The sequence below is a fragment of the Lampris incognitus genome (assembly GCF_029633865.1).
Source record: "Lampris incognitus isolate fLamInc1 chromosome 17 unlocalized genomic scaffold, fLamInc1.hap2 SUPER_17_unloc_1, whole genome shotgun sequence".
Classification (NCBI taxonomy): Eukaryota; Metazoa; Chordata; class Actinopteri; order Lampriformes; family Lampridae; genus Lampris; species Lampris incognitus.
Window position 1 is genome coordinate 387,110 of NW_026611075.1, and position 27,413 is coordinate 414,522.

The 27,413-nt window shown below is 48.1% G+C and overlaps 1 protein-coding gene across 1 annotated transcript in view; it reads left to right on the plus strand.

Moving 5' to 3' along the window:
- The first annotated feature begins 5,492 nt into the window (after positions 1 to 5,492).
- si:ch211-234p6.5 (pleckstrin homology domain-containing family A member 7) overlaps positions 5,493 to 27,413 on the plus strand; it is a 32,293-nt gene continuing 10,372 nt past the window's right edge. Inside the window, exons 1-15 of the mRNA XM_056301662.1 lie at positions 5,493 to 5,785; positions 9,742 to 9,871; positions 10,679 to 10,748; positions 10,964 to 11,062; positions 11,792 to 11,864; positions 12,392 to 12,492; positions 12,580 to 12,695; positions 13,628 to 13,822; positions 16,046 to 16,358; positions 17,948 to 18,007; positions 19,149 to 19,298; positions 22,705 to 22,764; positions 24,191 to 24,271; positions 25,419 to 25,571; positions 27,161 to 27,259. Coding sequence (XP_056157637.1) covers positions 10,680 to 10,748; positions 10,964 to 11,062; positions 11,792 to 11,864; positions 12,392 to 12,492; positions 12,580 to 12,695; positions 13,628 to 13,822; positions 16,046 to 16,358; positions 17,948 to 18,007; positions 19,149 to 19,298; positions 22,705 to 22,764; positions 24,191 to 24,271; positions 25,419 to 25,571; positions 27,161 to 27,259 — 1,569 coding nt within the window. The 5' untranslated portion in view covers positions 5,493 to 5,785; positions 9,742 to 9,871; position 10,679. The remainder of the gene's footprint in view (positions 5,786 to 9,741; positions 9,872 to 10,678; positions 10,749 to 10,963; positions 11,063 to 11,791; positions 11,865 to 12,391; positions 12,493 to 12,579; positions 12,696 to 13,627; positions 13,823 to 16,045; positions 16,359 to 17,947; positions 18,008 to 19,148; positions 19,299 to 22,704; positions 22,765 to 24,190; positions 24,272 to 25,418; positions 25,572 to 27,160; positions 27,260 to 27,413) is intronic.

Genomic DNA, 27,413 nt, shown 5'->3' on the forward strand with positions numbered 1-27,413 from the left:
TACCCAGGACTATCACAGCCTTTAAGGTATAGGCCTGGTTCTTCGTTTGCATACAGTTAATATCGTTTAACTGGTTTATATTTAGAATTATATTATTGTAATGACAGTGCTGCTTTCGTTCTGTATTGTGTTGTCTGTTATACCCACTGTTTTATTTCAATGCCTTGAATAGTTGTGTAACCTACATATTGTCAGTAGGTTTGTATAAACACTAGGTTAATTCTGGTTTCATGTTTTGAAGAATATTCATTATAATGCACTTTATTCTAGTTTCAAAAGTAACGCTACATACTAGTTTAGAAGTAATGCTACCATTGCATAACTACTGCTGTTTTTACTCTGCACAGCATTGTTTTCCCAATAGTGCCTTGACAATTACACTTATGTGGCCTATATATCTCACTATGTATGTGAACACGTATATTTTTATTTTTAGTGTTCTGTAAACTAATGACTCTTGACCGTTGGAAGTACTTGAATAAAACATATTTGGCCATTACCCTATGTTTTGTCTGTCACTAACCAATAAGGTCCACACTGTTCTTGGAGTAAACAATATACATTTATTGCCAGCATCAGCCAAAAATATAAAGTTCATGTTATCAGAAAAACCCGATGCAGATAATAAAACACGATTGCTACATTAGGACAGTGGTGGCTGGTGCTAGCAATTTTGGGGGGGGGGTTGGCAGAGTTAATAACTCTGTGACTGTATGGACATTAAAGCAGCTGTCAGGTGTGCTGCACCAAGGTAAATTGCGCCCCCCCCCCAAAAAATTGCTAGTACCAGCCGCCACTGCATTAGGAGCAATCACAGACTTAACACTTTCAGACTTAAAAACAGAAGTAAACACCTTTCAGGGACCAGAGTTAAAAGAAATCTGTAAGCTATTTTCAAAATGTTTCTACAGCTAGCATCCACACCGCCCAATGGTCTGTGGTAACGGTGCTAGCTAACAAGCTAACGCCTATGCAACAGTTAGCAGCTTGCTACTGAGCTAACCAAAGGTGTCATGACAGGCCGTTGTGAATATAAACGTGACTAAAGCTGCAGTTATGACTTGTACTTGGCGTCCACAGCAAAATGGATGTCTGTGAGACGACCGCACCAACCACTGCGCCACCGTGGCGCCACTTCCAAAGTCGTGCAATCCAAAACAGCGGTTGTTCTTAAGCAGCTTTTCCCAACCCAGTCCTCGAGGACCCCCTGCCCTGCAGATTCTCATTGTAACCCTGCATAGGTAGTCCTGCTTGTACTCACTCAACCAATCACCTCACAGCACTTAGTTATGCAAGGTGTGCAACGTCTGACATAATTCATTGCTGATTGGTTGAATAACTACAAACAGGTACATATTGCAAAGACAATCTGCAGGATAGGGGGTCCTTGAGGACTGGGTCGAGAAACACTGTTCTCAAGGACTCTGCGGACCTGACCCTTAAACAGGCCGCCTGGGCCCGGGTAACGATGCGGAGGGAGGGAGGTCGGCCCCTAGAGACGTCATCTTGTGACGACCGCGAGGTGGCGCTATCCGTGCGTTCAGGGTTGACCGTGTGGCCCCGTGAGTTCAGCGGTCCCACATTTTCTACGGGCGGTTTGACGTTTTGGCGTTGAATGACGTCAGATAGTGACGTACTGTTGCGTACTGGCAAACCTTCTGACGCCGTTAAACAGGGCAGGCTGATGTGGTCGTGGCCTTTGTCCGCCTCCCCTCTCCCATTCTAGCGAACCCAATAGTTCAGGCACGTGAGTGAACACACACACACGCACACACACATGCACGCACACATGCACGCACACACACACTAGGAATAAAAACGCAACAGGAGCCGGTGAGACTCCATGAGGGCTCCTTGTTTGTTTGTTTGTTGTTTTAAGCAGAGCTGTGAAAAACGAGTCTCCTTTGAATGAATCCAAGACACTGTTGTAGTCACTTCCCTACCCCCCCCCCCACTCCACAATTGTATCCGGCCAATTACCCCACCCCACCCCCTCTGCCCATCCGGGCAGGGCTGCAGACTACCACATGCCTCCTCCCATACATGTGGCGTCTCCAGCTGTGAGGGGCGGAAGTAACCAGGATGACATGGATGGACGAAATGAAAAGATGGGAGCGATAAATCATCAAGCGATTTGATAAATTGGTCATTTATCAAATTCACGTGCACTTTTCTCGCCTCCATTTATGTGGAGTAATTTCTGTTACTTCCACCCCCCATGGACATGCAGGTGGCTGGTGTGACGGAGGAGGATGCAGAGGACAGGAAGCGATGGAAACGGCTCGTCCGCTTTGGCGACCCCTAACGGTAGCAGCCGGAAGTGGTAAATCTGTGTTCAGATACGCGCCCAGAGAAACGAGCTCTCTTCCTCGTTGGTGTTTCATTTGTAGCCAGGCGATGAGGTTTTGTTGGACAAAAAACGAGTCCGCAACATAGCAAAGTGGCGCCATCTGCTGGAGGTTTTGGTGTTTGTAACGAACAGCCTGTGTTAAAAAGGGCCCCTTCACACAGATGAATAATCGCCCTCTTACTGCCCGTAACACAGTTGTCAATAACATGTGGGGATGAGTGTCTCCATGGTAACGTGAGGACTTCCAACTTGGCTGCCACTCGTTTTCTTCTCGGGCCTTTCCGATGCCGAGTGAAACGGCCTGTTTACGCCGCGGCTTTGGCTGAGTTACGTTCACATTATCAGCGTCGGACGACCACAGACCTCCAGTTTCATCTGTCATTTGTCATCCGATGGGTTATCGTTTCATTGAAAGGTGTCTCGTGTGGATTAAGACACACACACACAGACCCCCCCCACCCCCCCTTTTACTGGTGTGTATGTGACCGCATTGGTGTGATGCCGCTCATCCCCGGTAACAGTGATGAATCACTGTGGGTTGATAATTATTCATTCATTATTATGATAACGTCTAACACATGATGTACGATAGGCCCGACATAACACATGAGCCATGTTGCTGTTAGATCTACCGGCGTTTATCTCGAGGTCATGGCGAGGGCGACCCACGATTAGTCCGCCATCGATGTGTCGATCAGAGACACTCGGGACAGGACACGTGGCTGTTTATTGGACACGTTGATTACTACAGGGGGCGGCACGGCGGTTAGCGCGGTCGCCTCACAGCAAGAGGTTCCCGGGTTCGAGCCCAGGGGTAGTCCAACCTTGGGGGTCGTCGCGGGTCGTCCTCTGTGTGGAGTTTGCATGTCCTCCCCGTGTCTGCGTGGGTGCTCCGGTTTCCTCTCACAGTCCAAAGACATGTAGGTCAGGTGACTCGGCCGTACTACACTGTCCCTAGGTGTGAATGTGTGTGTGTGGGGGGGGGGGCGCTGTGATGGCCTGGCAGCCTGTCCAGGGTGCCTCCCTGCCTGCCAATCAATGACTGCTAGGATGGGCTCCAGCATCCCCGTGACCCGAATTTGGATGGGCGGCTGGATGGATGAACGATTACTACAGGGATTTTGGTCCATCATTTAAATAAAACTCCATCTACCACGATCCCTAGGCGTGCTTTCTTTTCTCCACCCTTTTCTGTTGTGACGGACCTGTGGGGGGGTTTGCAGACAGGAGCCGGAGTTGCTAAGTGGCCGTGCAGCTGTCCGTCACCGGGCGGCCTGGCTGTGTTTGAACTGCTAGCGTTAGGCCGCAAAACAGAGGTCATAAATGTCTGGGAGCAGACCGATTACCCCCCATGTGAGAACTGCTCACCCTAAACATCCGAGGTCACGACCCCGCGGTCAAAAGGAAATGACCCCCGGACGCGTGAGACACTAATTATAAGGCATCTGTGCAGGGGGGTTGCGAGCTCTTTACGGTGCGCTCGGGTGTCCAGATTGCTGGATTCGCTGATGGAGGCTGCGCCGGAGGAATCCTTCAGACCCCCGAAGTTCCCGGGCTTGTGAGGAATCGTAGGACTTCCGGATGCATCACCGGGGATTTTCTACCCTCGCTACTCCGCGGTACGAGAACGGTCAAGAATTAGCGGCGGGCAGCCAGGCAGGAATTCAATAGGGGGTCATTTTAGACGTGACTTCTCCTCTCTTCTTCGCTCCCATTGCGCGAACGATACCTGGCGAACGCTTCTCTTCCACAAGAATAACGAGAAGTCTCCCGAGGCGTCTGTAGTGCTCCGCTCTCCTTTTTTCTTGTGGGTCCTTTGCTCCCTGTCTCAGTGGAGATACGGGCTATACTCGTTCATTAATTCATAACCAGGAATGCTGCTGTCCGTCTTGCCTTTAAGGCACCGCCAACCGACCGGCTGGTGGTTGGCGGTGGACAGACGGTGCTGCGAAAGTTCTGGCTGCAGTAAATCCTTAAAGACAGGTGCACGTTTTAAGTGACTGTAAATGGAGCAAATTAGGAGGAGAAGGGCTTCACCTTTCCTTTCAACTGATTGTTGAGTGAGGGTTTGACAGATGGTTGGTGCTTATCATCCAGAAGATCCGGAAAACGAGTCTGTCACCGAGGTATCGGTCTGCTACTTGGCTCCTTTTGACGGTGAAAGAGCCGGACATTATATCTGTCTCATCATGATCTGGTGGTCTGAGACCAGATGTGTCATGGGATCGGGGTTCTGGTAATCTGGTTATATAACTTTAATGACAAATGATCCCCCCCCCTTTTTTTTTTCTCCCCAGTTGTACTTGGCCAATTACCCCACTCTTCTGAGCTGTCCCGGTCGGTGCTCCACCCACCCCCTCTGCTGATCCGGGGAGGGCTGCAGACTACCACATGCCTCCTCCGACAGTGAGGAGTTTCGCCAGGGGGACATAGCACATGGGAGGATCACGCTGTCCCCCCCCAGCCCCCCCACACCCCCAAACAGGTGCCCCGACCGACCAGAGGAGGCGCTAGTGCAGCGACCAGGACACGTACCCACATCCGGCTTCCCACCCACAGACACGGCCTGTGTCTGTAGGGACACACGACCAAGCCGGAGGTAACACGGGGATTCGAACCGGCGATCCGCGTGTTGGTAGGCAACGGAATAGACCGCTACGCTACCCGGACGCCCCATGACAAATGATTTTGATAAAAAGGTCAAATTGGGGGGGACATTAGAAGCCATTTAAGTGACAAATCCCAAGTCGTCTCCGTGCTGCTGGTTGGTTTCGACTGCAAGACACATTTCCAGCATTTCATTTTCCCATCACAACAAATGAGCTGTGCTGTACAGTTTGGCCGCGTGTCAATCAGCTGAACATTGACCTCCTACAGCTCTCCATTATCTCCAATGTGGTAGTCCTTTGTTTATTCTCGGCATTCTGAATAAAAAAAACCAAACCAGACTGGCATCTAAATCTCTCAATGGCACCAGTCTGGACCCAAACACAGAGGGAGGAGAAGAGAAGAATAGGAGGAGAGAACAGCTGTTTTTTCTTTTTTATTCCGTCTTTCTTTCTTTTCTACAAATTCCCGAATCACAATCCCACGCTCAGCGAGAGAGCGAGAGAGAGAGAGAGGAAGGGAGGGGCTGATGAAGGGAGGATGAGAGAGGACGAGGGGCCACACAGAGAGTTCCCTGTGTTGGAGGAAGAACGACGGACTGAATGTCAACAGGCGGCGTGGGTCGATCAGCAAACCAACCACCAGAGAGAAGGAGACGGAGAAAGAGGGAGAGAGGGAGACGGAGTGATAAAGGAGGAGAGGGGTATTAACGGGAGAGAGGGAGAGCAACAGAAGTGCATGGACGGCAGCAGGCCTGTGGAGATGCTCTGAGGATCTGGGCCAAGTGATAGAGGCCGGAGCAGCCAGCAGGCAGGCGCAAAGACTCAGGTACGACAATATGGCACCTTGTTTATCCATCCACCCGGGCACCGATAGAGAGAGAGAGAGAGACAGACAGACAGACAGACAGACAGATATATAGATAGATAGATAGATAGATAGATAGATAGATAGATAGATAGATAGCGCACCGCCGAGCCCTCTGATGTGCCTCCTTCCCAGTAATGATCCGGGACGACCTTTCCTGCCAGACGCCGCCGTCATCCTGCACGGAAGTTTCATCCTGCCTTCTCACACGATTCCTTTTGATCATTCCGATAGCTGCATAAGTTTTGTAAATGAATCAATGCCACCTCAACATGTTTCACCCGGATCAAAATTCATCATGCTTCCCTCCGATAATCCCCCGTCTTCTTCTTTAGCGAGACGGACAGGTTTTGGTTGCTCCATCGACGCCACGTTACCACGATTCACCTGTATGTAAGTTTACGATGCCTTCTTCATTTTACTTTTCGTTTTCCCTTGATAGACAAACCCTAGAGATGGTCCGACGCCCCCTTTCCTGCTCTACTTTCTTCTAGTTGTGTGTTACCGGGGGTCGGATGTTGATTTACTTGAACTCCCCATCCATTCTCCTCACTCGGGTTTCCCACGAGTGTAAAGGGGAAGGTATCTGGGTTGTGTGTCAGGGGTGGCAGGGCAGCAAAGCGCTCCTGGACGCCGAACGGTCGGGCCTAACGTGACCCCCGCCGTCTCAAAAGCCTTCTTCGCTCACCTTCGGCTTTTTGTATAGATATCGAACCCGCTCCGTGGTGTGAATTATTCCACCCGAAGGCGATCTGCGATTGGGCGAGAGGGCGGCCCGCGTCACGACCTCCAACTCGCTCGAGCTTAGATGTGCGGCCGTGATTGTGTTGACTTTTCTGGAGATGCGCGGACGTAGGAGACATGCAAATGTTTTCCTTGCCGTCCCCGAGGTCCGGGTGGCGAGGGGAGATGCTCTGATATTCAACGTGCCCTGTGTCGACCTTCACATGATGCTCCAGAGCACTCGGGCGCCATAAAGCCTGCTCTGTGTGGCGGCACAAACCCGCCGCTTGTTTCCCCCCCCCCCCCCTCCCCTCCGCGGCTCTTTAGCATTTCAGCTCCTCTCCTCCCCGGGCAAGTGCCCCTCGCCGATTAAGAAGGAGATTTTCCAAATATTTCCCAACACCCACAATGCCCCCGTCCGCTATGAAGTGGCAAGTCTGTGCTGCGCCCTCCAACAAAGGCTCGCTTGTTGTTTCTTGCTTTTTTGTCTTGTGTCTCTCTAACAGGGGTGGTTGTTGTCGATAGCGGAAAAGATTGGTTGTTTTAATCACAGAAAAGTGGCCGAGTCACCCACGAGTGCGTTTGGCTCTTTTTCAGATCTTTCCCATGAACCTTCCCTCCCGTCCTGGGTTGTTGCATGTGGTTGAGATCCCCCCCCCCCCCCCACAGTGGCTGTGCAGTGGGGATGGAAGTTGGTTTTTCCCTTAAAAGATGTCCATTCACGTCAATTCAAGACCAGTCAGATTAATCTGTATGGCTCTAAATCACAATTTGGTCCCAGTTGGGTTTACAAACACGATTACGTTCCGCACAATGCACAGCAATGCCCCCCCCCCCCCACTATCCCGAGACCATCGATTCAAATGAGGAAGAACTCCACGGCTGTTCAGCCGACCGGTGAAGGCTACAGGCAGTCAGGCCTGCAGACCTGTGAAGTATGGACACCTTGGTGTAGTTGCAGTGATGACCTGAGTTTTACTTGTTGAAGTCTGCTGGTGAAGGTCTTCCACCAGCTTGTTCCTTCATATCTGCTCCACACAATTTTGCTTGTTCTTCAAAACCGCCTTCTTCTTCAATATTTGGCTGCTGTGATGAAGATGTACGTTGTCTCATTTTTTTTTCCCTTTTTCTCCCCGATTGTATCCGGCCAATTGCCCCGCTCTTCCGAGCCATCCCGGTCGCTGCTCCACCCCCTCTGCCGATCCGGGGAGGGCTGCAGACTACCACATGCCTCCTCCCATACATGTGGAGTCGCCAGACGCTTCTTTTCACCTGACAGTGAGGAGTTTCACCAGGGGGACGTAGCACGTGGGAGGATCACGCTATTCCCCCAATCCCCCCCCCCCCGAACAGGCGCCCCGACCGACCAGAGGAGGCGCTAGTGTGGCCACCAGGACACATACCCACATTCGGCTTCCCACCCGCAGACACGGCCAGTTGCGTCTGTAGGGACGCCCGACCAGGCCGGAGGTAACACGGGGATTCGAACCGACGACCCCCGTGTTGGTAGGCAACAGAATAGACCGCCACGCCACCCGCACGGCCACGCTGTATCATTTCTGCTGGCAAAGTCCAACCAGTTATTAACCCTCGTGTCCTGTTTGGATGTACTGTTTCCATCACACTGGCCCAAGAACACCTTCAAATTGTACAGCAGTACAACTGTCGGATGTATTTTACAGTCCTCAGTACTTCAGATCTCTGTCTCAGTTATTAATCACGTTAACAGGACTGAAGGTTTATAGTTGTTATTTCAAACAGGTCGTCTTGCCCCAAACAAAGCACAAGGGATGAACAAGCCGCTGTGTTGGAAGGGTTCATGATTTGGATATTTGTGGATCAGCTGTTGACTTAAACACACCCTCGATAAAAAGCACCAGAAGGGACATTTGCTTGGATGCAAATCTTCAGGACTGCAGCTTTAATTCACTGGCGTGCAGTCATGTGCCCATGGAGGAGCCATGTGTGTGGTTTTCTTTCCAACCCCACACTGCACCAGCTGACTTCAGTAAGCCTCCTCTTTCTGACTGAAAGTGTGTAATGTAGTGGGGGTGTGAGAAAGTATCGACGCACTCGAGTACCACGATAGTATCTTTTGTGATACTGTGTCGGTTCTCAAAACCACTATATCGAGTTTTAATTGTTTACATGTAAAGGTTGGTGACAAACATGTTGCGTCGCGTGTAACCCCACGACCGCCAGATAACAGGGTTGTAATCTGCCCTCAGCCATTCGACTCCTCCGCTGCAACCCAACGGCGTAAACCGAGACAGGAAGTCGCGTCAGCACAAAGATCACGGGCCTAGGAAACCGCAGTACATCGCGATATGTTGAGTCGCCACCCCCGTATCGCGACACGTATCGTATCGCCAGGTTCTCGCCAGTACACGGCCCTAAGATTTAGTGAAATCACGCTCGGTAGGAGGGAAAACCTGCGTGCACACGGCTCTCCGCGGACCACAGCTGGACCGCACGGCTTTGACCGGGCTACGTATCTCGCAGTCCTTTCCCACGACCGCTAACGTGACAGACATACGTGACATGGCGAACATAACGCCACCGGGGGGGGGGGGAAGGAAATCCCACCAGAAACATCCGACACATTGCATTCCACTCCTCCCTGACAACATTTGCTCTGCAACATGCCGAGCCGACCTCTCCTAAAAAACCGCATTCTTCCGGTCCGGTTCCCCCGTCCTCGGCGATCCAGTCCACAGCCTGCACTTTGAGGGGGGAGGGGGGGGGAGGGCAGGGGAGGGGTAGCGGTGGGGACTCATTCCTGAGCATGTCTTTCATACCAGGCCGTGCCCCGCCGCCAGATTGGTTTTCGCACACTCCCAGGGCCCTCCCTGGTACCACGGCGACGCAGCTGTCACCTGTCACTTTCCATGCAGGGAGGCGGGATGGCCCATTATGGCCCGGAGTAGAGAGCTGTACCGCACAACACCATGCCCCCCCCCCCCACTTGCTATCTCTCTCTCTCTCTTGCTATCACCCTCTCTCTCTCCCTCTCTCACCCTCTCTCTCTCTCTCTCTCTCTTGCTATCGCCCTCTCTCTCCCTCTCTCTCCCTCTCTCTCCCTCTCTCTCTCTCTCTCTCTCTCTCTTGCTATCGACCTCTCTCTCCCTCTCTCTCTCTCTCTCTCTCTCTTGCTATCGCCCTCTCTCTCCCTCTCGCTCTCTCTCCTCTACCAGCTGACAGGAGGAAATTCCTTCGGCTATACAGGGACGTGTCTGGGACACCTCCGCTGTGTGTGCATGCCGGGACAATCCAGCGTTGATGGGAATAATACGAATAATGTTTTGAAGCGGCGTAGAGGAACGGGTCTGTATCGTCTGTTTTTGTTTGTTTGTTTTGTTTGTTTGTGTTCAGGAGGTTGGGCTTCGTGAAGCGTGGCGTTGTCCTCGGCTCAGGTCCGCCGCAGCTCATCGAAACTCGCTGGAAGACTTGTGGGATTGCGCTCCTTTTTGTGGACTTGTTTGTCCTCGGCTCTCGTAGCTTCTTGTGTTGGCTCAGCACGTGACGATGTAGCAGATTTAATTGGTGAATCACATCTTTTACCTGATGTTATTGACTCTAGTAACTTTAATTGATTTTTTTTTTAAAGAACTCAAGCAACTGAGTGTACTTTGTAGTTATGGTAGCCGTCTGGACCCTCCAGAATGAACTTCGACCGTTTCTCAATTAACAGTAAGGGTGGACAAGTGGCTTCTAAGATCGTCCCCTAACTGATACTGTACTTTGGATGCGGCCTCAGGAAAGACTGCTATCGGTCTGAACGTAAGGTTGATGACGGGCGAGGGGGTGCTCCGTGGTTCTGATCCAAGAGGTCTCCGGGGTTTGGATGTGGGCTGATGTTATCGCAGATGACTACAGGACGAAAAGTCTATCAAAGCTTTGAACATTCATTCGCACTAATCTGGTCAAACATCTCCTGTCGTCTTTCCTGCTCTTTTACTCCACGAACGCCTTCATTTATCATTTGTTGTTTGATTATCATAATGTTATCATCATCGTCATCATCATCATCATCATTAATGGTATTATTATGATTATTATCATTGTTGGCGTTATTGTTAATAGTGGTGGTATTGTTAATAATGTCAGTGTTTTTTCTGTTTCCGTTTCCAGAATGGAGGAACAGGACAGAGTAAGCCAAGCGTCCAGCGTGGTCACCGTTTCTTCCTTCCCTGTGAAAAAAGTTTGTCTTTGGCTCGCATGGCTGCCTTGTTGTGTTTTATCATGAACGCAGACACGTGTTTGGCTTGTAGGGTGCATTTTTTGTAAGACTGCTCACGCACAAATGCAACGCTGTGCACGTTCACGGATGGCGATGCTGCATGTTTTGTAAAGGGAGGGGGGCTGTGGGAGGTATCTGCATCGTTCTATAACAATGATGTCCTTATCCTGCACCAGGGCGGCAGGGACAAACTGCAGACGTTTGGCAAACGGTGGAGGTCCGCCAAGAGGGACCCCAACTGTGCCGTGGTCATCAGAGGATGGCTCAATAAGAAGGTACCGTTCCAACCAACAACCCTGTCTTTTAGTGTTTTCTTTTATGGGTGTTTTTTTTTTTGGGTTGGGGGGGGGATTTTCCCCCCCCCTTTTTCTCCCCCATTGTACTTAGCCAATTACCCCACTCTTCCGAGCCATGCCGGTCGCTGCTTCACCCGCTCTGCCGATCCGGGGAGGTGCTGCAGACTACCACATGCCTCCTCCGATACATGTGGCGTCGCCAGCCGCTTCTTTTCACCTGACAGTGAGGAGTTTCACCAGGGGGACGTAGCGCATGGGAGGAGCACGCTATTCCCCCCCCCGAATAGCCGGAGGAGGCACTAGTGCAGCGACCAGGACACATACCCACATCTGGCTTCCCACCCGCGGACACGGCCAGTCGTGTCTGTAGGGGGAAGCCCGACCAAGCCAGCGGTAACACGGGGATTGGAACCGCCGCTGATCCCTGTGTTGGTAGTGCAACGGAACAGACCGCTGCACTACTCGGACGCCCCCCATTTTATGGTTTCTTTTAAAATGTCTCTCTTTTATGGTTTAATGGTTACCTATTTTTTTATTCATACACTTACTCTGCAAATTTTCAAAACGTACCACAAAAATAAAAATTGTTTTCAATTTAATAACCATTATAATACATTACAGTTAAGAGTAGTAGTAATAACAGAATCTGATGTACACCTTTGGCAATTAGCACTGATCACCGTTAATTCTCTTCCATTATTCCTTTAGGACAGCTCTGGGTTGAAGCTGTGGAAGAGGAGATGGTTTGTCCTGTCAGATTACTGTCTGTTCTACTACAAAGGTAAACATGAGTCAAGTCATCGCACAGCAAATTGGTCAACCCTGTCTCGGACAAAACGTTCACATACAATGTGTTTGCAGTTCCTAAAAATACACGTGTGTACACTCGTATATATGGTATGTCTGGCCTCGCGACACTGCATGGGAACATATCAAATCATATTTTGTCATGTGCTTATGAAGCATTTCAAGGTGTCGATGAATGAGGATGTTGTTAAGGACGTCCACTCAGACCATCCACTTTAGTACTATTAGATTAGAGATGGTTGAGTTCAGGTTTGGGCTTGGTGTGGTTAAGGTCAGGGTAAGGAACTAGGAGGTCGGCTGTTAAATGTTTTAATACATATTGAGTGTATATCAGGTTTAAAGTAGATCTGAGTGGATGTGCTCAATCACCTCCCCATTCGTCGATACGTTGGCAGTCGACATACTTTGGGAATTCCAGGTATGTTATACACAAATATTTTGTCAGTGAGACTGGCCTGGACGGAGTATATTCAAATCTGCTCCTCCGTGTCTCCCGGTCAGACAGCAGAGAAGAATCGGTGCTGGGCAGCATACCGCTGCCGAGCTACCACATCCTGTTCTGCTCACCACGGGAATGCAAGAACAGGAAGTACACCTTCAAGGTGTGTATGGTCGAGTCACGCGCTCAGCGATTTGGCCGTTTGTGAGGTGAACGGTGGGGTCATCCTGACTGTTGTCTCTGAACTCAGGTGGTGCACCAGGGGATGCGCTCCTACTTCTTTAGCGCCGACACTCAGGAGGACATGTTGGGTTGGGTCCGAGCCCTCAGCCAGTCGGCTGCCATGGAGCCAGACAGCATCAGCAGGTAACAATGGAGACCTGGGGCCATATTACAGAAACTTCCTAACTTGCAGATCCCATCTTAACCATTTGGTTACCATGGAATTAGGGTTAGGACCTGATTTAGAGAAAATGCCTTTACAGATGAACAGTTCCCAAGTCAATGTTCCTATCCTAACTTAAGATAGGAAAGGCATATTACACAAGCATCCTTAACTTCTCAAACTCTTAAATAAACTCTCCTAACTTCAAGATAACCGTTAAACTGTCCTAACTTTCACTTTTCCACCAGGTAGTGTTAGCTAACTTGTTTAATCCGTATGGCTGCTCTTTTACTGCTTTTACACAACCAGCAAAATGTCAACAGGCAGAATATTCTCTGAGGGTCTTATGGCAGACCCTAAGAATGCCAACTGTCTGTAGGGATGCCCGACCAAGCCGGAGGTAACACAGGGATTCGAACCAGCGATCCCCGTGTTGGTAGGCAACGGAATAGACTGCTACGCTACCTGGACGCCCAAACCTGTCCTTTAAACTAAATCCCCTGTGTCTCAGTCAGACTGTGTTGTAGTGTTGTGAAGCTGAGTCCAGCGGTGGTCCTGTGTCCAAAATCTACAAAATGAAGCCGGACAGTGAAATAACCTTATAACCGATAACCGCGATGGCAAAAAAAAAAAAAGAGAGAGAGAATAAGACCCAGTTTGTACAAAGAAAATAAAAACAGAACTATCCATCAGAGGTTGGAGATGGTCACAAAGGAAGCTTGTTCTTAAAAGGTGGTTTGTATTTTTAGGCCTCTTCTAAATGACTCGACATTTGTGATGTTGTCAGGTGGTTGGGGAGGGGAGAGCATTCTGTCTATGGGGCGAGGAACATGACGGATTTGGGTGCCTTTTTCCCCCACTTTTTTCTGTTTTGTTTAATTTCTGTTAATCGTTCCATCTCTGTCCCGTTCAGGCGTTGCTCGAGCTATCAAGACTTCACTCAGATAGGCAGCAGCAGCGAGTCGGTGGTGCTCCCCCGCTCCCCCTCTGTGGAAGATGGTCTCTCCCAACGCCACAGGCACGTCAGCAGGACTCTGAGCGAACCAAGTCATCTCACAGGGGGGAGGGCAGGGGTGGAGCAGAGGAGCCGACGGATTCTTCATCGCAGGTACACCGAGCTTCTTCAGACCTGTGTGTGTGTGTGTGTGAGAGAGAGAGAGAGAGAGAGAGAGAGACAGAGAGAGAGAGAGAGAGAGAGAGAGAGAGAGAGAGAGAGAGAGAGAGAGAGAGAGAGAGAGAGAGAGAGAGAGAGAGAACCAAAGGCTGTTGGGCAAAAAAAACACTTTAACTTGATGAAGATGAGGATACTTTACTCTCAAGGCTCAGCGTTTTCGGTTTTTATTTTTCGAAGCCATCCAGCATGCCGAACGTTGCCACAAGAGGACACTGTTAAATAACCTCACACGAACAGGAACAACTTTTGGATCTGCGGAAACATAAAATCCGGGTGAAAATCAGTTTAAACCGGTCTGCTCCTTTTAAAAAAAATCTGGGTATTTTTCGGTGAAAATCGGTAAGATCCGAAAACGCTGAGCCTTGTTTATTCTCCACTCACGTGGAAATAAGCTTTGTGGCACATGCTGTGAGGCAAACGACACGTGTACCACACTTAGCAGCATATAATAAGAATACATAAAGGTCAAATGAAATACAGCGTAAAAACCAGAAATAGACTAAGACTCATTGCCAGTTATGGCACAGTGTGCGACCCACAGCAGCGTAACGGTAACTCAAGCAGAGTCCTAATGAGGCACGTCCATAATGAGAAAACAATCAACCCAGTGCCTGCAAACATCCTCTTATTGCACACCTCAACACGGAGAGAGAGCCACATGTGGACTTCTTGGACAATATTCCGGTCCTGTGGTTTTGTGTGTGCATGTGTGTGAGCCAGTGTGAACTGGCAAACCACCGAAACGCCGGGCAATACTGCAGACAGTAAGAGATAGCGTTCAGCTGGAAAATACATTTCCAGGAGAAAACGTGTTGTAGCTGTAGTAAGGTGGTTGCGGTGAGCTTAAATCAGCGTTATCAATTGAACTCTGACCTCAGCATGTGTCGCCACCGTCTCATCTGGAGATTGCAAACACACCACCATTCATTTCAAGGGAGAAATGTTAATCATAAAAAGTTAAATATCGCATCCGGGTAGCGTAGTGGTCTATTCTGTTGCCTACCAACACGGGGATCGCTGGTTCGAATCCCCGTGTTACCTCCGGCTTGGTCAGGCATCCCTACGGACACAATTGGCCGTGTCTGCGGGTGGGAAGCTGGTAAAACTCCTCACTGTCAGGTGAAAAGAAGCAGCTGGCGACTCCACATGTATCGGAGGAGGCATGTGGTAGTCTGCAGCCCTCCCCGGATCGGTAGAGGGGGTGGAGCAGTGACCCGGATGGCTCGGAAGAGTGGGGCAATTGGCCGGGTACAATTGGGGAGAAAAAGGGGGGAAAATGTCGACTGCATCTGCACATGTCCTAAAGGAGTAGATCTTTTGAAATTCTGAATGGAATTTGCTATGTCCAATTTTTCGAGAGAATATCAATACGGAGAAAAGCAAAGCTAGCACTATCATGCTAATAATAATGACAGTCTCCATCTATGTAACTGGTTAGTAATGTACAACAATGTCAATCAGCTTTTAAGTAATGAATATATATAATAAATATTTGCCGGCAGCCATACCAACATGCGCCATGGCTCTGCCAAACGACGGAAGCTAAGCAGGTGTGGGCTTGGCTAGTACTCGGGTGGGAGACCTCCTGGGAAAAACTGAGTTGCTGCCGGAGGTGGTGTTGGTGGGCCAGTAGGGGGCAGTCTTCCCTCTGGTCCTAATAAAAACAACCAATATCAAATCCCAATACCGCAGTGACGGGGACGCTGTGCTGTAGGAGATGCCGTCCTTCGGATGAGACGTTAAACCGAGGTCCTGACTCACTGTGGTCATTAAAGATCCCGCGGCACTTATCACAAAGAGTAGGGGGTCCCCGGTGTCCTGGCAAAATTCCCAACCTGGTTCTCTCCGTCTGGCCACCTAATCATCCCCCCCATGTAATTGGCTCAATGGTTCGTCCCTCTCCACCTCAAGCTGATGTGTGGTGAGCGTTCTGGTGCAAAATGGCTGCCGTGCATCACCCAGGTGGTGCTGCACATTGGTGGTGGTTGAGGTGAGTTGTCCCCTTCAATGTGAAGCGCTTTACGTGTCTAGATTAAGAGCGATATAAATGTAATGATTATTTATTATTCAAATAATGAAGAATGTGAATAGAGGGGTTCATTTTGGGTGAAACCCCCTGAGAAAGGTCACAACCTTAGCATCCTGCTACGTTCACAGCCCCTCGCCGAGCACACCGAGTCCACCGGAGTTCGACAGGAGACGGGGCTGTGGTCCACACCTGGAGGAGGACTACCACCACTACACCTCTGGGCGCAACACCCCGTCCAAGCACATAGAGTTCACCGCTGCGGGATCTTTGACCCCGCGAGGCCAGCTGGGGTCACGACCTCACACACCAGTGGGGAGGGTTGACATCCGACCCCAGGATGACCCTGTGATGATGCCGCAGACGCTGTGCTATGGCCCGGCGTCGCCCAAACTGGAGTTCAAAGCCACCCCGGGCATGGAGAGATGGCAAAACATAAGCAAGGTTAGAGGGTTTTTGTATTCATTGTAATGCTCCTCATCAGGAATCAGGAACCATTTATTGTCATTTCTATCATGTACTTGCGTACACAAAAGATAAAAACACATCCAAAATTTCCAAAAACGACACCGCCAAAAACATACAAAAACAGAGAACAAAGCCAAAAAAAAAAAGGGAAAACACAAACAGTTAATGACACAAACTTAGACGTGGACGTGGACAAAGACCCTGCGTAGTCAGTACTGGGTGAAGCCGCTGCAAACGTGAGTTCGCTGCAAACGTGAGTTTGCGCCGCCATCCTCCCACACCAGAGGGGGTCAAATATTATTTGCAAAATTATATATGCAAACGACAAAAAAAATTACAAACACTTAAAAACTTATTTTTACACTGGCATCTTTGTAAGCCGACTATATCCGTCCATTTATTTTTTCAAATTTTCAATTTGCCCTTTTATCATTTTAGCTTTATCTTTGTTTTTTTGGTGCTTTATTTTTTATATGGTGATACAGTATTAAAGATGCCATATGAATAGTTTGTTGTCTACATTAAATAAAGATAAATCGTATGACTCATTGTAATTTAAACACTTACAATTCTCAGTTCTTTGAACATATATTTGTAACCCTTCTGCATCATAAACTCCTACGGCCAGGTCCAGGTCCAGGTCCAGGTCCACCTTGACCTTCATGTGTCATTCCTGTCATGTGACACGTTCCTCATGCACCTGTCCTACTGGGTGAAGGAACAGGAATCACTCGGCACTGATGGTGTAAATGTTACCGGGTAGAACATCAGTCAACATTGAAGACCACGTTTTTCAGATTCGATTAGAGTCACAATGCTGCTGCAAGACTCCTGACCAGAGCGAGCGATGCGCTCACATTACTCCCATCCTGGTGTCCTCACACCGGCTTCAAATCAAATCAAATCAATGTTATTTGTATAGCCCAATATCACAAATTACAAATTTGCCTCAGTGGGCTTAACAGTAACACAACATCCTGTCCTTAGACCCTCTCATCGGATAAGGAACAACTCCCTAAAAAAAAAAAAAAACCCTTTAACAGGGAGAAAAAATAGGAAGAAACCTCAGGGAGAGCAACAGAGGAGGGCTCTCTCTCCCAAGTCAGATTTAAGGGTCACATTTAAGGTTTTAGTGGTTACCCATAGAGCCTTGCGTGGTCAGGCACCCTCCGACATCACTGATCTAATTTGCCCCTACATGACCTCCAGGTCCCTGAGGTCCTCTGGTGTGTTTTCTGTACCTCGTACCAGGCTCCACACTGAGGGGGTCGGACTTTCACACTAGTTACCCCCAAGCTGAGGAAGGTCTCCCCCCTCGACTTGGGGCCTGTTGACTCTAGACAGATTTAACCTGTTTAATCTGGCCTTATGTAATCTGTTTATCGCTTAAATCTCCATTCATTCATTCATTAATTCATTCATTTGTTTGTCATTATTATTATTTTTCCTTTTCTGTCATTGTGAGGCACTTTGTGACTGTCTGAAAAGGGCCAAATATGTAAACTTTACTTACATATTTACTTGTTAAATTTAAATACAAATAAACCTTATTCTGTTTTTCACAGCCAGTGCCTACTTATGGCTCCGTCCATCATATGGCAGGTGGACGAAGACCTCTGGGAAAGGTAACATAGTATCTGTCTATAGCTATATCTATATCTATCTATCTATTAGATAAGATACTTTATTGTCATAGTATCTATCTATCTATCTATCTATCTATCTATCTGTCTGTCTTTTTGTCTGTATCTATCGATCGATCGATCTATCCATCTATCTGTCTGTCTGTCTGTCTGTCTTTTTGTCTGTATCTATCTATCTATCTATCTATCTATCTATCTATCTATCTATCTATCTATCTATCTATCTATCTGTCTATCTGTCTGTCTGTCTGTCTGTCTGTCTGTCTGTCTATCTTTTTGTCTGTATCTATCTATCTATGTATATTTTTCTATCTTTTTGTCTATCTATCTGTCTGTCTGTCTTTTTGTCTGTATCTATATCTATCTGTCTGTCTGTCTTTTTATCTGTCTATCGATCTATCCATCTATCTGTCTGTCTTTTTGTCTGTGTCTATCTATGTCTATCTATCGATCTATTTATCTATCTGTCTGTCTTTTTGTCTGTTTATCTATCTATGTATATTTTTCTATCTTTTTGTCTATCTATCTATCTGTCTGTCTATCTTTTGTCTGTATCTATATCTATCTATCTGTCTGTCTTTTTGTCTGTGTCTATCTATGTCTATCTATCGATCTATTTATCTATCTGTCTGTCTTTTTGTCTGTTTATCTATCTATGTATATTTTCTATCTTTTTGTCTATCTATCTATCTGTCTGTCTATCTTTTGTCTGTCTATCCTGTGTCTATCTTCTGCATAATTGTCTCTGTCTGTCTGTCTCTCTATCTATCTTGCTATGTTTTCGTCCATCTGTTTTTAAATACTTCTTTCTCGTGACGTTTCGGGTCTTCCTGTTTCTTTCTATGAAGTTTCGTCTCGTCTCTTTTCAGTGTGTCTGACAACAAAGACCTGCTAGCTAAATAAACTTTCAGAGTAAGCAATACAAATGAGGTCTTTTACTTCAAGTACTAGTAGTAGTAGTAGTAGTAGTAGTACTAGTAGCAGTAATATTACAATAGTTATGGTATCACTTGTAGTTTCAGTAGTATTTATATATGTCATTAATTAGAAGAAGTCTCCCGGACGGTCCAGTTTATTGTTGCATTCTCACTTGGTATCATCTCCATCCTGTCTCTCTCTTCAGAGCTACTCCACAGGGGCAAACACAGACTTACTGCCCCCTTTGCCCCCATCAACAAGAGCCCCCCACGCGCCTCACCCCCCACACCACCACCATCACCACCACCACCACCATCGCAGCCATTTGTCTGTCTGTGTGCTACCGGCAGCTCTGGTACAGCCTGTCTCAATGTGCTGTGTGTATGTCTCACTGTCTGGTACCGCCTGTCTCACTGTGCTGTGTGTGTATGTCTCACTGTCTGGTACCGCCTGTCTCACTGTGCTGTGTGTGTGTGTGTCTGACTGTCTAGTACCACCTGTCTCACTGTGCTGTGTGTGTGTCTGACTGTCTGGTACAGCCTGTCTCACTGTGCTGTGTGTGTCTTACTGTCTGGTACAGCCTGTCTCAATGTGCTGTGTGTATGTCTCACTGTCTGGTACCGCCTGTCTCACTGTGCTGTGTGTGTGTATGTCTCACTGTCTGGTACCGCCTGTCTCACTGTGCTGTGTGTGTGTATCTGACTGTCTGGTACCACCTGTCTCACTGTGCTGTGTGTGTGTCTGACTGTCTGGTACCGCCTGTCTCACTGTGCTGTGTGTGTCTTACTGTCTGGTACAGCCTGTCTCACTGTGCTGTGTGTGTCTGACTGTCTGGTACAGCCTGTCTCACTGTGCTGTGTGTGTGTCTGACTGTCTGGTACAGCCTGTCTCACCGTCCTGCGTGTGTCTGACTGTCTGGTACAGCCTGTCTCACTGTGCTGTGTGTGTGTCTGACTGTCTGGTACCGCCTGTCTCACTGTGCTGTGTGTGTCTTACTGTCTGGTACAGCCTGTCTCACTGTGCTGTGTGTGTCTGACTGTCTGGTACAGCCTGTCTCACTGTGCTGTGTGTGTGTCTGACTGTCTGGTACAGCCTGTCTCACCGTCCTGCGTGTGTCTGACTGTCTGGTACAGCCTGTCTCACCATCCTGCGTCTGTCTGACTGTCTGGTACAGCCTGTCTCACCGTCCTGCGTGTGTCTGACTGTCTGGTACAGCCTGTCTCACTGTGTTGTGTGTGTGTCTGACTGTCTGGTAAAGCCTGTCTCACTTTGTTGTGTGTGTCTGACTGTCTGGTACAGCCTGTCTCACCGTCCTGCGTGTGTCTGACTGTCTGGTACAGCCTGTCTCACTGTGCTGCGTGTGTCTGGCTGTCTGGTACAGCCTGTCTCACTGTGCTGCGTGTGTCTGACTGTCACACCAAACCGACATCAGAGAACTAGCAGCGACGAAGGCCGCCTGTTGCGTCGCCTCACGTCGCCTGCATCTGGGCCAAAAAGTAGCACTTGAACACACCGCAAAGACTACAGCCAACGGCCAACTAGCATGTACGTTCTGCGCCTGCGTGAGAGGAAATAACTCTCCATACCAGCAGGTGGCGGTAGTCTGTATTCGTCATTAAAAAAAATCAACCGGAAGACAGAACTGCGGATATACAAACCGTAAACAAAGCGACGTCTGCTCACCGTTTTCACTCAGCTCTCGCTCAGTACAGACGGTGTCGTAACATAGCTGCTTCTCATCCAGAATACGACTGAGGAAAAGTTGCAAATGGCGCTGGCGATGTCAGCCCTCGGTGTTTTGGTTGTGGAAGAAGAACGGAAGGGGCACATTAGCTTCGTGAAATGTTCAGGTGAGACGAAAGCGAAAAACGAGAAGAGCCTTCCGTATGTGGGCCCTTGACTTCGTCGTTTGCTTGCTTTCGTAACTTCCGTTTCGTTTCTCGTGCACTGATTCGCTAAGCTAAACAGCCAATCAGAGTGATCTCTCTCACCGACGGGCTCCGCCGCCAATTCAACGTGCTGAATCGGCCCGAAAAGCTGCCGACAGGGGGCCGACTAGTGCCAACGGTGCGGGACACGCCGCAAAAACTAGAGCCACAGACCGCAAAAACTGGAGCCACAGACCGCAAAAACTAGAGCCACAGACCGCAAAAACTGGAGCCACAGACCGCCACAGACCGCAAAAACTGGAGCCACAGACCGCAAAAACTAGAGCCACAGACCGCAAAAACTGGAGCCACAGACCGCAAAAACTGGAGCCACAGACCGCAAAAACTAGGGCCACAGACCGCAAAAACTAGAGCCACAGACCGCCACAGACCGCAAAAACTGGAGCCACAGACCGCCACAGACCGCAAAAACTGGAGCCACAGACCGCCATAGACTGCAAAAACTGGAGCCACAGACCGCAAAAACTAGAGCCACAGACCGCAAAAACTGGAGCCACAGACCGCAAAAACTAGAGCCACAGACCGCAAAAACTGGAGCCACAGACCGCAAAAACTGGAGCCAAAGACCGCAAAAACTAGAGCCACAGACCGCAAAAACTGGAGCCACAGACCGCAAAAACTAGAGCCACAGACCGCAAAAACTAGAGCCACAGACCGCAAAACTGGAGCCACAGACCGCAAAAACTAGAGCCACAGACCGCAAAAACTGGAGCCACAGACCGCAAAAACTAGAGCCACAGACCGCAAAAACTAGAGCCACAGACCGCAAAAACTGGAGCCACAGACCGCAAAAACTAGAGCCACAGACCGCAAAAACTGGAGCCACAGACCGCAAAAACTAGAGCCAAAGACCGCAAAAACTAGAGCCACAGACCGCAAAAACTGGAGCCACAGACCGCAAAAACTAGAGCCACAGACCGCAAAAACTAGAGCCACAGACCGCAAAAACTGGAGCCACAGATGCTCACCGACGGCCCGACATTGGTGGTGTGTTACGGCCTTCAACACACATCTGCTCTGCGTCTGTTCAGAGATGTGGCGTTTGTGTGTCGTCAGAAATGTGTGACGTTATGTCGCTGTTGTTGTTGTATTCTAAAACCTGTCAGTTGTGGCGCTGTGTCTTATTGTGTAACAAAGACTTTTAAGATGTTAGTGTTGAATTAACGGTACGGCTTTTTTCGTTTTTAATGATCAACGTAATTTCACAGTAACATTGATTATGAGTAGCAGTCACAGAACAACAGCACTTCCGTCACAGTAAATTGCTTTGTGGTATTCTTGTGCAATGTTGAACATGTGTCTGTACGTGTCAGAGCTGTACCGTCCCTGTTCACTAACGCTGCGTCAGTGATTTTACAAATTATGGATGTGGTCTGTGCTGCGTTCTGTCACTGTTTTGTCCAGAAGTATTTAGTACTTGTTTTTAAATGTTCTGCCTAAATGTTCAGTCTTAATGTGAGAGGACAACACTGCAAATATGTCTGGATAGCTGTCGCTGCTGTGTGCTGAAATACACCTGATCCTTGTTATGAAGTGAAATGGTCAGATATTCCACCGTTCAAAGCTGAGCTCATTTCATAATAAGTGGATTTGCTGAAGCAGCCTGTGTATGTATGTATGGCAGTTTTACTGAGAACACTGAAGCTTATGCTGCGAAACAACCGGCAATCTCACGCACACACATGCACACACACACATGCACACAAACACACACACACACACACGATATGTAAAACTGAGAAAAACGGGGAAAACGTTTGGAAATTGTAAAACAACTTTCTGCAGTGAAATAACGAAGGTCATGCTTTTCAGCCTCCGAAGCCAGACCCCAGAGACACCCCACCAATCAGACCTCTGGAGAGCGACGCCGATGTGAGTTTTCACACCTTCTTTATGGCCTTTACCAATTCTTTTTTTTAATTATTATTATTATTATTTTTGCTGTTTGTTGAAAGTGTCTTTCTAGATGACTAATTCTCTTATAAACGACTATATCCATTTGTGGGAAAATATCGTTATGCGATAGGTAATGTTTTCTTCAAAATTAAAATGTAAATTATCCCTTTTGTTGGCCTTGAAAAAGGACCATTCTCAGCACAAAGTCAAACATGTTTTCATTGGGTGTCGGACTCCGCCAAGGTTGTCCCTTGTCTCCGATTCTGTTTGTGATATTCCTGGACGGGATCTCAAGGTGCAGCCAAGGTGAGGGGTTTGTCCGTTTTGGGAACCTCAGAATTGCATCTCTACTCTTTGCAGATGATGTGGTTTTGTTGGCTTCTTCAGAACGTGACCTCCAGTGCACACTGGGGCAGTTTGCAGCTGAGTGTGAAATGGCCGGGATGAGAGTCAGCACCTCCAAGTCTGAGGCCATGGTTCTCCACCGGAAAATGGTGGATTGCCTTCTCCGGGTTGGGGATGAGTTGTTGCCTCAAGTGAAGGAATTCAAGTATCTCGGGGTCTTGTTCATGAGTGAGGGTAGGATGGAGCGGGAGATTGACAGGTAGATTGGTGCAGCACCAGCAGTAATGCGGACGTTGTACCGGACCGTTGTGGTGAAGAGGGAGCTGAGCCGGAAGGCAAAGCTCTCAGTTCACCAGTCAATCTTCGTTCCAACCCTCACCTGTGGTCATGAGCTTTGGGTAGTGACCGAAAGGGTGAGATCGCAGATAGAAGCCGCTGAAATGAGTTTCCTCCGTTGGGTGTCTGGGCTCAGCCTTAGAGATAGGGTGAGGAGCTCTGACATCCAGAGGGAACTCGGAGTAGAGCTGCTGCTCCTTCGTGTCGAAAGGAGCCGGTTGAGGTAGATCGGGCATCTGATTAGGATGCTTCCTGGGCGCCTTCCTTTGGAGGTTTTCTGGGCATGTCCAACTGGAAGGAGTCCTGGGGTAGACCCAGAACTTGCTGGAGGCACTACATGTCCAATCTGGCCTGGGAATGCCTTGGGATCCCCCAGGAGGAGCTGGAGGGCGTTGCTGGGGAGAGGAACATCTGGAGTGCCCTACTTAGCATGCTGCCACCGTGACCCGACCCCGGAGAAGTGGCTGATGATGATGATTATTATCCCTTTTGTTTATTTTTTGTTTATTTGTTATTATTGTAATAACCCAGCCACTGGGGATGCACAAGAACAGATGCACAACTTATTTATTCGTAACAACGCATCATTACAAATATTTTTTGCAAGTGACAAAGACGCGTAGCATCATCATCTAGAATAGTCTGCAGGTAATGGTTTGTGATGTTGAATATCACCGTTTGAATCCAGACTCCTCAGACAGGCTCTGGTTTGTTTCTGCAGGCAGTGCTGACCCGGCTGTGTGGCTGTGACAAACTTCTGCAGGCTCTTTCTGTTGAGCTGGCCCAGCTACAGGTGGACAAGGTCTGGACCCATCAAATACACATTCTACAGCTAGTTATGTTGGTTACACAGACATACAGTACTCCACTAGTTAACCTATATAGGCACATAATCAAGCACCAGTCAGCCTATATTAATCCTAGACTATACTGATTACATAGGCACATGACCAGGACAAGTTAACCCATATTAATTTTAAAGACACACAATCCAACCTATATATTAATACCACAGACACACAATCCAGGACTAGTTTACTTACATTAACTACACACACATACAATTCATGACTAGTCAACTTCTATTAATTGCATAGACATGTAAACCATGCCTGGGTGACATGGTGGTGCAGTGGTTAGCACTGTTGCCTCGAAGCAAGAAGGTCCTGGGTTCAAACCCCGGGGTTGTCCAACCTTGGGGGTCATTCCAGGTCGTCCTCTGTGTGGAGTTTGCATGTTCTCCCCGTGTCTGTGCTTCAGTTTCCCCCATCATCAAAAAAGACATGTATGTTAGGGTTTATACTCCTGTCTGTGCCCCTGACTGAGGCATGGCAAGACGAACCGGAGTTGGTCCCCGGGTGCTGCACAGAAGCTGCCCACTGCTGCTAGCTACACAGCTAGGATGGGTCAAATGCAGAGTGTAATTACCCTACGGGGATTAATGAAGTATCTCAAAATTTAAAAAAAACAAAACTATATTAAATGTTAAGACACACAATTGAAGACCCATATTTAACACACAAACAGTAATAATAATAATAATAATAATCATTACATTTATAGTAGTCAGCCTATATTAATTGCGTAGACACACAATCCAATGTCCAATACTAGCAACCTTTTTATAAAACTTTTATCACACAATCCAAGACTAGTTAATGTATATAACCTGTACAGATAAACAATCCAGGACCAGTAAAGCCATGTAGAGGCACAACTGATTTCACTAAAATCAAAAATATAAATTCCTCGTGTATTTCAGGGCAGATTTTTAGCTTTTATTAACAGAGCAGCAGTGAGAGATAGGCTGTGTAGCGTAACCACAGAAGATGTTTGAAAGGTTCCTGGTTGCTGATGCAGTTCAGGATGTTGCAGTCAGACCTGAACCTACACGAGGCACCATGACGCCTCGATCCGTCCCAGTCTTGAACCTCCTGTCTCCTTGATAGGACAGCATCCAGTGTGCACTGGAGATGACCAGGCTGCAGCTGGAGGACAGCCAGAACCAGACTGCCCGCGCCCAGGAAGCAGTGCTTACCCAGAAGGCTTTGCTTCAGGAAGAGCTGGTCACCATTCGGGCCAGGATGTGTGACGTGTCACTGGTGCGGATGACTGAGTGGATGATAGCTATGCAGAGAAACAGGCAGTGGTCCACAAGTAGTGTGAATTTTGGCAGGAATTTTCACTTTCATTGTCGTGTCAGTCTTTTCCTGAAATCTGTAATCAGCTTTGGTCTCGTTTTAGTCATTTATTTTACCATGGTTTTAGTCAAGATTTAGAAAGTGGAACTTAATTTTAATTCTCGACTAGTTTTAGATGTTTTAGTCAAAATTTAGTCCAATGACGAGGATGCACTAACATCTGGGATTTTTTCAGAACGGATGCATGCATTTAATTGGATGAAGCGGAACAATTTATTGGCGTGGTTTCCTTTCTGCTCCCCTTCTGATCTTTGGAGTTAAGATGTCCGTCCTTAACAATGCTTACAATGGGAAGATGGCAGCGTGAACTCACATTTGCAGTGGCCTCACCCAGTACCGACTACGCAGTGTCTTTGTCCATGTCTACGCCTGTGACTCGTTTGTGTCATCGTGTGAAGTTTTTTGTTGTTGTTTGTTTAATGGCTGGGAAAGCTGGCTTTGGATTGGCTGGGAGAGCTTGGTCTGCTGCATCCTGTGGGCCCAGGGACCACGGCCCTGCTCGGAGCTATGCCCGAAAGGAAACACCGAGGTGGTCTGGCAGCGGACTCGCCTAGCGTCGAATGTGCGGTGTTTTTGTCTGCGTTTGTGTCGTCGTGTGGAGTGTGGGGTGCGGGCGGGGGGGGGGGGTTCAAAGGTGTCTGGCTGGGAGAGCTGGTGTTGGATCAGCTGAGGGAGCTTGGTTTGCGGGGCAGGCTAAGCTAACTGCTAGCCCGTGCAGACCGGCAGTTCCGACAGTCATCCTGGCTGGCGTTCCTTCTCTGGACAGTGGAATTTTTTGGACTGTGTTGCACTGAGTGGACTGTGTTGTTAACTGTTTGTGTGGTTTTTGTTTTTGTTTTCTTGTTTGTTTGTTTGTTTTTTTGTTCTCTGCTTTTGTTTGTTTTTGGTGGTGCCGTTTTTGGAAATTTTGGATATGTGTTTTTGTCTTTTGTGTTGCACGACTGCGGGCTGGGTGAAACCAAATTTCGTTTCTTTTGTGTACGCAAGTACATGATAGAAATGACAATAAATTGCTCCTGATTCCTGATGCTGACATTTTCTTGTAGTCATATTTCATCAAGGGAAATGAAAGAGCGATTTCATCTTATTTTGTTTTCAAGAAGCTACACATGAATGTTTTTTTTTAGGTCTATCCCTTTTTTATACCCATGTAGAACCTAGGTTATATTTTCCATCAGCCATCCTCTTCATACTGGGCACACAGCTCCAGCTTGTAATCTACAGTTCAGCATGGTTAATGTAGGACAAATCCACAATCCTCATTCAGTTTAAAAAAGGAAAACCCTCAACAGTTCAAAGCTAGCATGATGCTACAGGGGGCTATGCTGGTGAAGTCCAGCGGTGGGAGCTGAGTGTCCAGTAGGAAGAAACACATGATGACTGTGAAAAGGAGTCCCACCTATGTACTACATGAGCAGGTGAGAGTAAAACAGGTACGCCTGAATAAATCTGGACCACTCCTTAAACAACGTTTCCTTTACCGCGTCCAGGAAATGGAGAGGGTTTGGAGTCAGTATGAGAGGATGGAGAGTGAACTGTCGGTGATCCGGTCACAGCTTCAGCATATCTGCAACTTTGGCATGCCGCAGGTAAACCTCACAAACTGTACCGAGTCATTGCGCCTATTCTAAATCTGCTGTTCTCCTAAAGCCTTAACCAAATCACTCTTCCAAACGCTCAGAGAAAGATGGTGTTTGTCCGTTTGTTTGTTTATTTATTAAAGTGCCTTGCTCAAGAGGACAT